The sequence below is a fragment of the Arachis ipaensis genome, chromosome B7, assembly GCF_059453495.1.
Source record: "Arachis ipaensis isolate K30076 ecotype BB chromosome B7, ASM5945349v1, whole genome shotgun sequence".
Lineage (NCBI taxonomy): Eukaryota > Viridiplantae > Streptophyta > Magnoliopsida > Fabales > Fabaceae > Arachis > Arachis ipaensis.
The window spans coordinates 78,655,740-78,667,175 of record NC_142442.1 but is presented as its reverse complement, the minus strand read 5'-3'; the positions used below and the strand labels follow the sequence as shown (position 1 = coordinate 78,667,175).

General features: G+C 35.0%; 1 protein-coding gene across 1 annotated transcript; it reads right to left on the bottom strand.

The window, feature by feature from the left end:
* Nucleotides 1-9,014: 9,014 nt before the first annotated feature.
* Nucleotides 9,015-9,616, bottom strand: LOC107608432 (uncharacterized). Its single transcript, XM_016310227.3, has 2 exons — nucleotides 9,456-9,616; nucleotides 9,015-9,365 (listed from the first exon to the last, which is right to left on the bottom strand). Exons 1-2 carry the CDS (start codon nucleotides 9,582-9,584, stop codon nucleotides 9,201-9,203), a joined length of 294 nt encoding a protein of 97 aa, XP_016165713.1. The 5' UTR covers nucleotides 9,585-9,616; the 3' UTR covers nucleotides 9,015-9,200.
* Nucleotides 9,617-11,436: the final 1,820 nt, after the last annotated feature.

Genomic DNA, 11,436 nt, shown 5'->3' with positions numbered 1-11,436 from the left:
TTGAGCTCGGGTTTAGGAGGCTTCTCCTCTTCTTGAGGATTTTTCAGAGGTTCTTCTGTTTTCTCTAGTTCCTCCAGATCAGGCTGAACATCTTTAAAAATATCCTCTAGCTCTGATTCGAGACTCTCAGTCATATTGACCTCTTCCACCAGGGAGTCAATAATATCAGCGCTCATGCAGTCCTTTGATGTGTCTGGATGCTGCATAGCTTTGACAGCATTCAACTTAAACTCATCCTCATTTACTCTCAGGGTTATCTCCCCTTTTTGGACGTCAATGAGGGTTCGTCCAGTTGCTAGGAAAGGTCTTCCTAGAATGAGAGTTGCACTCTTGTGCTCCTCTATTTCCAGTACTACAAAGTCAGTGGGAAAGGCAAATGCCCCAACCTTGACAATCATGTCCTCAATTACGCCTGATGGAATCTTAATGGAGCCATCAGCAAGTTGGAGGCATATCCAGGTTGGTTTAACTTCATCAGTCAAACCAAGCTTTTTGATAGTGGATGCAGGTATTAGGTTGATACTTGCCCCAATATCACATAGAGTTGTCTTGGTACAAGCACCCTCTAATGTGCATGGTATCATAAAGCTTCCGGGATCTTTAAGCTTCTCTGGTAAGCTTTTCATAATGACTGCACTGCATTCTTCAGTGAGGAAAACTTTTTCAGTTTCTCTCCAATTTTTCTTATGACTTAAGATCTCTTTCATGAACTTAGCATAAGAGGGTATTTGCTCAAGTGCCTCTGCAAACGGAATCTTTATTTCAAGAGTCCTGAGATAGTCTGCAAAGCGGGCAAATTGATTATCCTATTCTGCTTGGCGGAGTTTCTAAGGATAAGGCATCTTGGCTTTATATTCTTCAACCTTAGTTGCTACAGGTTTACTTCCTACAGAAGTGGTTGGAGAAGCCTGCCTAAGGAGGTTGTTATCATCACTTGCATGTGTCTGATCCCCCATTGGCGTTTGAACGCCAGAATTGGGTGCTGTATGGGCGTTTAACGCCATATTGCCACCCTTTTCTGGCGTTTGGACGCCAAAATTGGTCATCCATTGGGCGTTTAATGCCAATTTTTCACCTTTTTCTAGCGTTTGAACGCCAGAATCATTCCTCTCTAGGCTCTTACTGTCCTTAGAGGGATTTTGGGTAGTGGCTTGGTCATCCTTTGTCAGTTGTTCCTTTCTTGGCTTTCTGCTGCCTTGAGTTGAGACATTCAATGTCTTCCCACTCCTTAAATGAACGGCTTGGCATTCTTCTGTTATCTGTTTAGATAACTGCTGTCTTGTCTGATTCAATTGTGCTTCTATATTCTTGTTAGCATTTTTAGTGTCTTGGAACATCTCTTTAAATTCAACTAACTGTTTTGTTATAAGAAGCAATTGCTGATTGAGTTCAACAACTTGTTCTGGAGGACTAAATTCAGTGGATACTGCCTTAGCCTCTTCTTTCATGGAGGATGATAAACCACTATTTTATGGTTTATCTTGTACTCAATTGAGTGGTTTTTATCAACTCTTTACCCACTTATTCATATTATTTGCATGTTTTACATTTTCCTTCCTGGTTTTGTGCTATGATTGAAAACATGCTTCTTTGATCTTATATTTGCTTATTATTAATCCTCTCTTATTACCATTAGATGCCTTGATATGTGTGTTAAGTGTTCTCAGAGATTACAGGGCAGGAATGGCTCAGAGGATAGAAAGGAAGCATGCAAAAGTGGAAGGAATACAAGAAGTTGGAGAAACTACTAAGCTGTCCAGCCTGACCTCTTCGTACTCAAACGGCTATAACTTTAGCTACAAAGGTCCAAATGACGCGGTTTCAGTTGCATTGGAAAGTAACGTCCGGGGATTCGATTTGATATATAATATGCCATAGTTGCCCTGACGCCAGGCGACGCGAACGCGTGATCCACGCGGACGCGTCGCATCTGCGAACTTCAATCCGCGCGGCCGCGTGGACGACGCCTCCGCGTCACTTGTCCGCGACCTGAACGTACCAGAATACGCAAGGGGCGATTTCTGGGCTATTTCTGACCCAGTTTTTGGCCCAGAAAGCACAGATTGGAGGCTATAAAGTGGGGGAATGCATCCATTCAGAGAGAGCTCGCCAATTTTCACTTTCCATGATTTAGATTTAGTCTTGAGAGAGGTTCTCTCCTCTCTCTCTTAGGATTTAGGACTTCTCTTAGTTTTTAAGAGTGACTCTCGATCCAGGTTTTATGTTTCTTTGTTTTAAGCTTCCCTTTTCACTTCTATTTATTTATTCCAGCACTTGAGTTGATTATTTACTTTTATAATTTAATTTATGAATTATTCCATGTTACAGATTGTTATTTGAATTAATGATATTTGAGGTATTCCAGTTTATGATTGCTCTCTTTAATTCATTGGCTTCCATCTAAGGATATTTTTATTCCAGCAATTTTACTTTTTCCCCTTTTGGTTTTGGTTAAGAAATCAGTAACTCAACATTATCAAACTCAACATAACTGATAAATCGCTATCTTGCTAATTGAACTGAACTTCAATAATCCCAACTTTTTCTTAGGAAATAAATAGGATTCAAAGGTCAAACTAATTAGTCCCTTGACTTTCCTTTGTTTTAGCAAAGGTTAACTAAGTGGAATTTAGATTCAACTTTCATTATTGTTGAGAGAGATAACTAAGTTGGACTTCCAATTTCTCTTACCTTGCCAAAAGTTTGCTTTACAGTTTTATTTATTTTAATTGTCATTTACTTTACTTGTCATTTAAATCACTAGCTTCTCACCTTCTAAACCCCGATTACAACCTTTATAGCCAATAATAAGAACATACTTTCTTGCAGTTCCTTGAGAAGACGACCCGAGGTTTGAATACTCGGTTAACAATTTTTAAAGGGGTTTGTTACTTATGACACCCAAAATGTTTGTATGAAAGGACTTTTGAAGGTTTAGAAACTATACTTGCAACGAGGATTTATCCGCAAATTTCTAGACCACGCAAAAGTTTCTCTCATCAGAGGACTCACTACTTAAGTAAAGATGTTGATTTCTAGCAACTGTATCAATGAGCTCTTGAGCCTCTTCAATTGTCTTTCTCATGTGTATAGATCCACCAGCTGAATGGTATAGAGACATCTGGACCTTTTCTGTAAGCCCGTAGTAGAAAATGTCTAACTGTACCCATTCTGAAAATATTTCAGAGGGACATTTCCTTAGCATCCCTATGTACCTCTCCCAGACATTATAAAGAGATTCATTATCCTCTTGTTTAAAGCCTTGGATGTCCAACCTTAGCTGTGTCATCCTTTTTGGAGGGAAATATTGATTCAGGAATTTGTCTAATAACTGTTTCCATGTTCTTATACTTGCTGTGGGTTGGTTATTTAATCACCTCTTAGCTTGATCTTTTACAGCAAATGAAAACAGTAATAATCTGTAGACATCCTGATCTACTTCTTTATCACGTACTGTGTCAGCAATTTGTAAGAACTGTGCCAGAAACTCAGTAGGTTCTTCCTGTGGAAGACCGGAATAGTGGCAATTTTGCTGCACCATGATAATGAGCTGAGGGTTTAGCTCAAAACTGCTGGCTCTGATGGGAGGTATACAGATACTACTCCCATATGAAGTAGTAATGGGGTTAGCATATGACCCCAGAGTCCTTCTGGACTGTTCATATCCACTTAGGTCCATGATGGAGAAAGGGAGATGATGTGAATTGTAAATAGAAATTTTATTTTATTTAATTAAGGACAAACCATAAAAAAGAGAATAAAATAAAATACTTGGAAAATAGAATATAAGTTTCGAAAGCTAAAAGGAAAAGAAATAAAAGAAATTCGAATACTAAAATGATTACTTAATTAAAAAGATTTCAAAAATTTTGGATATGATTTTCGAAAATTGAAGAGAGAAAAAGTGGTTAGGAAGTTTTCAAAAAGATATGTCTTAAAATTAAATATACTTGTAAGAGAATAAATAAAAGAAAAGATTTGAAAAGGATGTGATTTTAAAATTTGAAATTAGAAAAGATAAGATAAGTTAGGTAAGAGAAGATAAGTTTTAAAAAAAAGTTTTGAAATTTAAATTTTAAATTTGAAAATTGAATTTTAAACTTTGAAATTTGAAATTTAAAATTTGAATTTTGAATTTTGAATTTTGAAAAAGTCAACAATATAAGATAAAGATTTGAAAAAGATTTAAATTTTGAAAAGGTTTGATTTTAAATTTTTTTTTTAAAATTTAAATTTTGAAATTTGATTTTTGAATTTTAGAATTTAATTGAAATTTGAAATTTGAATTTGAAATAAGATAAGATATGATAAATGCAAATTTCGAAAATTCAATTAAAATAAAGAGGGAAGATATTTTTTTAATTTAATGAGGAAAGAGAAAAACAATAAAATGACACCAAACTTAGAATTTTTAGATCAAAACAAAGAAAACAAACAAGAAAACTTTGAATGTCAAGATGAACACCAAGAACACTTTGAAGATCAAGATGAACACCAAGAACAAATTTTGGAAATTTTTAAGAAAATAAAAACACAAAGGACACCAAACTTAAAAATTTTTATACTTTGGACACTAATAATTCGAAAAAATGTACAAGAAAAACAAGGAAAGACACAAAACAAGAAAAACTAAAGATCAAACAAGGAAAATAAACAAGAACAGCTTGAAGATCAATGAAGAACACAATGCATATATTTTTGAAAATTAAAGAAAAAATAAAACATGCAATTGACACCAAACTTAAAGCATGAAACTAAACTTAAACAGAAAACTCAATTATTAGTTTATTGGTTTTTTTTATCTATTTATTAAAAAATTTTTAAAAAAAATCTAGAAAAAGAAAATAAGGATTTTAAAATTTTAACAAAAACAATAATAGAAGACTCAATTTTAGTGACTCTAAACCAAAAAGATAAATTTTTCCTAATCTAAGCAACAAAATAAACTGTCAGTTGTCCAAACTCGAACAATCCCCCGCAACGGCGCCAAAAAACTTGGTGCACAAAATTGTGATTACACTTTTCACAACTCCGCACAACTAACCAGCAAGTGCACTGGGTCGTCCAAGTAATACCTTACGTGAGTAAGGGTCGATCCCACAGAGATTGTCGGCTTGAAGCAAGCTATGGTTATCTTATAAACCTTAGTCAGGAGATTAGTGATCAATATGATTTTTGTTTATGAAAAGTAAATAGCATGAATTAAATGTTACTTGTGATTCAGTGATGAGGAACTGGTTGAGATTCCAGAGATGCTCTGTCATCTGAATCTCTGCTTTCCTACTGTCTTCTTCTCCAAACACGCAAGGCTTCCTTCAATGGCAAGCTGTCTGATCCTTTCGGATGAAAACTACCAGGTACGATCTTTGCACGGCTAATCAACTGTCGGATTTCTCGTCTCGGATGAAAAATACCATGTACAGCTACCGCACGGCTAATCATCTGTCGGTTCTCACTAGCGTCGGAATAGGACCCTTATCCTTTTGCACACTGTCACTGCGCCCAACATTCGTGAGTTTGAAGCTCGTCACAGTCATCCCTTCCCAAATCCTACACGAAATACCTTAGACAAGGTTTAGATTTTCTGGATCCCAGGAATGTTGCCAATTGGTTCTAGCCTCTACCACAAATGTTCTAACTTCCGGACTCGGTCTGTGGATTAGAGACCCAAGAGATACACACTCAAGCTACCGCCCAATGACTACATTGAGCTCAGATAGAACGGGAGTGGTTGTCAGGCATGCGTTCATAGGTTTGAGAATAATGATGAGTGTCACGGATCATCATGTTCTCTATATTGAAGTACGAGTGAGTATCTTAGAATAGAATCAAGCGTGATTGAATAGAAAACAGTAGTAATTGCATTAATACATTGAAACACAGCAGAGCTCTTCACCCCCACCTATGGGGTTTAGAGACTCATGCCGTAGAAGATACAATATGAAGTGTAAAATGTCATGAGTTACAGAATGAATCCCTAAAAGTAGTTTTTATACTAGACTAGTAACTTAGGGTTACAGAAAATGAGTAACTAGGTGTAGATAGTACAGAATTCTACTTTCAGGACCCACTTGGTGAGTGTTTGGACTGAGCTTTCAAGCTTACACGTGCATATGCCTCAAGTTGGAGTTAAACGCCACCCTAGGTGCCAAAATAGGCGTTTAACGCCAAGAAATGTGCCAGTTCTGGCGTTTTACGCCAGAAAGTTTTTGGCTAACTTTTAACGCCAATTTGGGCCATCAAATCTCGGGCAAAGTATGAACTATTATATATTTCTGGAAAGCCCAAGATGTCTAATTCTCAACGCAATTGAGAGCGCACCAATTGGGCCTTTGTAGCTCGAGAAAATCTATTTTGAGTGCAGGAGGGTCAGAATCCAACAGCATCTGCAGTCCTTTCTCAGCCTCTGAATCAGATTTTTGCTCAGGTCCCTCAATTTCAGCCAGAAAAGACCTGAAATTACAGAAAAACACACAAACTCATAGTAAAGTCCAGAATTGTGATTTTTGAATAAAAACTAATAAAAATATAATAAAAAGTAAATAAAATATACTTAAAACTACCTAAAAACAATGCCAAAAAGGGTATAAATTATCCGCTCATCAATAGTTAGGGTGTTCCATCGGGTTGAGCGGCGAAGGGTAGGACCATCAGGATGAACGATAGTGTAAGTGGAGGAGGGGGAGGAAAATGAGGGTTGAGATAGAATGGAAACATGATATGACAGTATATTGAAAGATGGTTACACTGCCTAACCCTAATAATTTAAATTTAAAAATTAATTATTCTAATAAATTGAGAATCTGATTTTAATAATTAATTTAATCTTTCTTTTTTTAAACCATTGTTCACATTGTTCAACACTTTCATTGTTCTCCTATACTTTTTCAATCTTCATTTAAGAGTATTCGAACCTCCGACATTTGCTTAGTTTTTTTTTTTTACAATGATAGATATCTAATTATGTACTTTTAAATTATAAAATTTAGCTGAGTAATATGAAATGATAATAATAATAATAATAATAATAATAATAATAATAATAATAATAATAATAATAATAATAATAATAATAATAATAATAATAATAATAATAATAATAATCAAGGTTCTGAAAATCAGACCGGCCGGTTTAATCGGATTAATCGAAAACTGGTCACTTGGCCAGTCCGGCTGACCCCAGAACCGTCTTGCAAAAAATCGGCAAAAAACTGATCGAATCGGTAGTTAAAAACCGGTCATTTTTTTAAAGGTATCGGTTTTTCACCCTGGATCCTAAACGGCGTCGTTTTGAGACGCGAAAAAAAAAAAAAGAAACCCGCATAGATGAACCTTGACCCGGTAACCCAACCCAACCCAACCCTTTATACAAACTGGAAACCCAGTCTCCTCACTCACCAGCCACCACACCTCAACCCTAATTTCACTCCCAATCTTCATCCAACAACGAAGGCCACTGTCCCTCCCAGTCTACCACAATCGACGTTGTCACCAGGCAGAAGGATCTCCAACGGGCGGATGGAAGGAAGCTGGTCTAGTCTGGTTGCGGATTGAAGCTGCTGCAGCGGCGTCGTCCTCGGAACTCCGAAGCTGGTCTGGTCATCTGGTCGGTGTCGTCTGCTTTTCTGGTCGACGGAAGCTGTTCTATCAACATCACGAAAGCTGCTCTCTTCTGTCGCCGTGACCTAGACGCCTTCTGTGCTCTCTGCCGCGGTGAGTTTGTACTGGTTTTCAACCAATTTTTTTATTTTGTTAATGAATTATATGAATTAATGCAAAGTTCTTTATATGGTCAATTATATAGATTGATGCAGAGTTCAGTTTCTGTATGTAATAGCTGCTGTAATTATTTGGTTAATTTTGGTTAATTATATGGATTGATGCAGAGTTGTACTTCTTTATTTGGTCAATTTTGGATTATTTGGTTAATTAATTAACCATAGCTGCTATAATTATTTGGTTAATTATATGATGCAGAGTTCTGCTTCTGTATGTATTATCTAATTCTCTAAATTTTGCTGTATGTAATTTACTAATTTCAATAATTTGTAATGGCTAGACTGCTGTATGTAAATTCAATTTTGATTCCTAAATTTTGCTGTAAATGACTAATTGTTGCAATGGCTGCCATATATATAGTACATTTGTTTAATGTTGTTTCTTTTTATGGTAGAACATCTTGTGTTTGTCATTTATAGCATTTTGATTTTTTTTTAGTTATAAATTTTGATATTTGAAGTTGTTTATTAACTTTTAGTGATAAATTATGGATAATTTATTATATGAAATTGTCAAATTTTAAATTTTATTAGTTTAAAAATGATTGAATTTAAATATTTAAAATTATATATTGAATTTTTTATATAATTTTACTCTATATTTAATTAAACCAGTTCAACTACAGTTCGACTCCGATTGAATTATTGAACCAGTCACTCGACCGGTTCAATGACCGGTCTGGTTATCACAACCTTGATAATAATAATTAATTCAACTACATAGAAATGAGTTAGTGCTACATAATTAAAGAATTTAATAAATAATGTTTGGAACAGATTAAAGACAAAGGAATATTCATTTTTTTAATGTTATCGTTGGATCTTTCTCCTTTCTAATCCATTGTATCAAATTTTCAAGTGAATAAATAAAAGATAGAATTTTGTATGACAACTTTTTTTTTTTTACAAAAATATTTTATATACATTAAAAATTAATTATATATCTGTATATATACATATTAATTTATAAATTTTTTTAATTAAGTAATGTTATAAATTTATCATAATAAAATAATCAAAATATAATAGATGTATAACCAAACTTGTTTATAATAATAAAATGCCAAATACATATTATAAACTGAATCTATTAAGTGGAGAAAGTGCCGAATAATCAAATATATGAAAAAAATAGTTTACTTATTTTTTAATTTATTTTATTATTTTTTATTTTTGTGAAATTGCGCAGTAATCTTCATCGAAGACGAAGAGGAAAAAGAAGACTAAAACCAGGAACCTTCAGCCATTCAATTACATGAACAGAGAAATCAATTGTTACGAGAGGCAACGGCACAGGCCAATTTATAAACGAAGAGCTCCCACATAACACAGAAGAAGCATCTAGAAAGTCAAATTAACAACTGCGATGCAAACCATAACATGACCTACACGCTGCGTTTCGATCGAGATCCATAGCATCGTTCACGGACCTCTGAGGAAGAACGCCAAGAAGAAGGTCCAAAGCGAAAGTAACAAGAGAACCTGAAGAAGCAGCTCCATGAACGAGCAGAGCTTCATCTTCTTATTCTTCCGACGTTCCTTCAGCAATTCCATCTTCAGATCCTGCATCTCCTTCTTCAACTTCTCCTGAAAACAGAAGCGCTGGAATCAGATAAACAGAAAATTGAAGAGAGAGAAAAGAAAAAGGAAGAAAGAAGTAGGGGGGAAAATGTATACGTGTTCTTCTTCTCCGTTGTTAACGGCGCGAAGTGAGTTCAGGCGGTGGAGGAACAAAGCTGCTTTGGTACAGCGACTCAGTGACGCCGTTCGGAATTTCAGAGCCTTGTTATCTTGTTCGTTGTCCATTTCTTACTCTCTTTTTCCCTTTCTCAGTTGCAAATTTGTAATTCCGTTTTGTGAAGATTGCCTCTTCCCTTTTCCCGCGCAAGGCGTTTCTTTTAGTTTCTTTCCTTTCTGGCTTCGCTTCGTATCATTTGTTTATTTTCTTTTTTTTTTCTTTTTTCTTTTTGGGTTTGGGTTATGAATTTGACATGATATACACTAGTGTCTTTTATATGGATTTGGATTGTATTTAGAGGTGATCAGCTGGGCCAAAATTAAACAGCTCATCAAAATGAGAGAAAAAATGTGGGAGATGATAGACCCAATCCTTTTGACAAAAAGAATGGGCTTCTGAGGAGGGATCTGTCTCAAGTCTCTACGAGCAACATGTTAAAAAAAAACATGTTTGCGCATGCAGCGGCTTTAACTCCAGCTGAGGATTCACGTCCAAAAAAAAAAAAAAAAAAAACTCCAGCTGAGGATTTTTTATTTTAATAAATAAATAAATTATAATAATTATTGAAATAAATAATTTAAAAAATATTTATCAAATTAAATATTCTTCTCATACCTTATTTATACTATAAACGAGATAATTTTGCTCGTATCTCGTTTATAGTATAAACGAGATATGTATATTTTTTTTCAATTTTCATATCACGTTTACAGTGTAAACGAGTAAACGAGGTATATGTATTTATAAATATAAAAATATATTTTTGAAAATAATAAAAAATATTAATAATATCAATAATTCAAACTTTTAGCATGCAATTAGTACTTAAAAAAGTTAGTAGAAGAGATTAAAATAGATATGTTTGATCAATTAGTACTTAGAAAGAGTACATGAAAAATTTTAGATTAAATTATACATCGAATTAGATTGATTTAAATTTAAAAATTAAAAAAACTCTTAGGTATTCAAATTCCATAATGAAAATTATGTTCACATTTTTTATTCGAATCTCCGGATACAGGATATTTGGTCGGTTGGTAGGTGGCATTTGGATACTCTTTATTCTCCTTTATCTCAAAATCTGAAAGGTAATATTCTCTCTTACAATCCAGATGAACAAGCAGGTCTGGAAGTGGGTTGGTATTGGTGTGGGTCTGCTGCCAAAGTCTATGACTCACGCAATGGTTACTTGTGGTTGTGTAAGCAGCTATTTGGTTGGGAGGAGCGGGAGAATTGGCTTTGGCTTTGGCGTCAGCTTGTTCCGGAAAAGCATAAGTTTTTGGTTTGGTTGTTTCTTAAGGAGGCTCTTCCTACTGTAAGTTTTCGCTTTAGAAGAGGGATGTCGTCATCGGATACGTGTCCAAGATGTATTTCTAGCCAGGAATCGGTTTTACATTGTATTCGGGATTGTCCAAAAGCTCAGGTTGTTTGGCATAGGTTGGATATTTCTTGTCATCCTTTGGATTTGAAGAACTGGTTTTTGTATCATATCAGAGAGCATCCATTCAAGTTTTTTTCGGGATTTTGGTGGATATGGAGAGTAAGGAATAATGACATCTTTAATCCTCATGAAACTTGGCTTCCGGGAAAAGTGATTTGTCTGTCATTAACTTCAGAAAAGGAGCTTAGGAATATTTTTGAATTACAACATATGTCCCTTCCCTCTACTCTAAATGGTTTTTGGAATCCCCCATCCATTGGTACTTTTATGATTAATTGTGATGTTAGTTTTTTTGGTTCGGGTGATAGTGTTGATTTTGCTTGTGTTATTAGAGATTGTAATGGGAGTTGGCAAATGGGGTGTTTGGGAATAATTGAGAGTAATAGTATTCTTCAAGGAGAATTGTTTGCCATTTGGAGAGGATGTCTCTTAGCTTGGGATGTGGGTCAACGAGATGTTATTTGTGAGACGGATTGTGT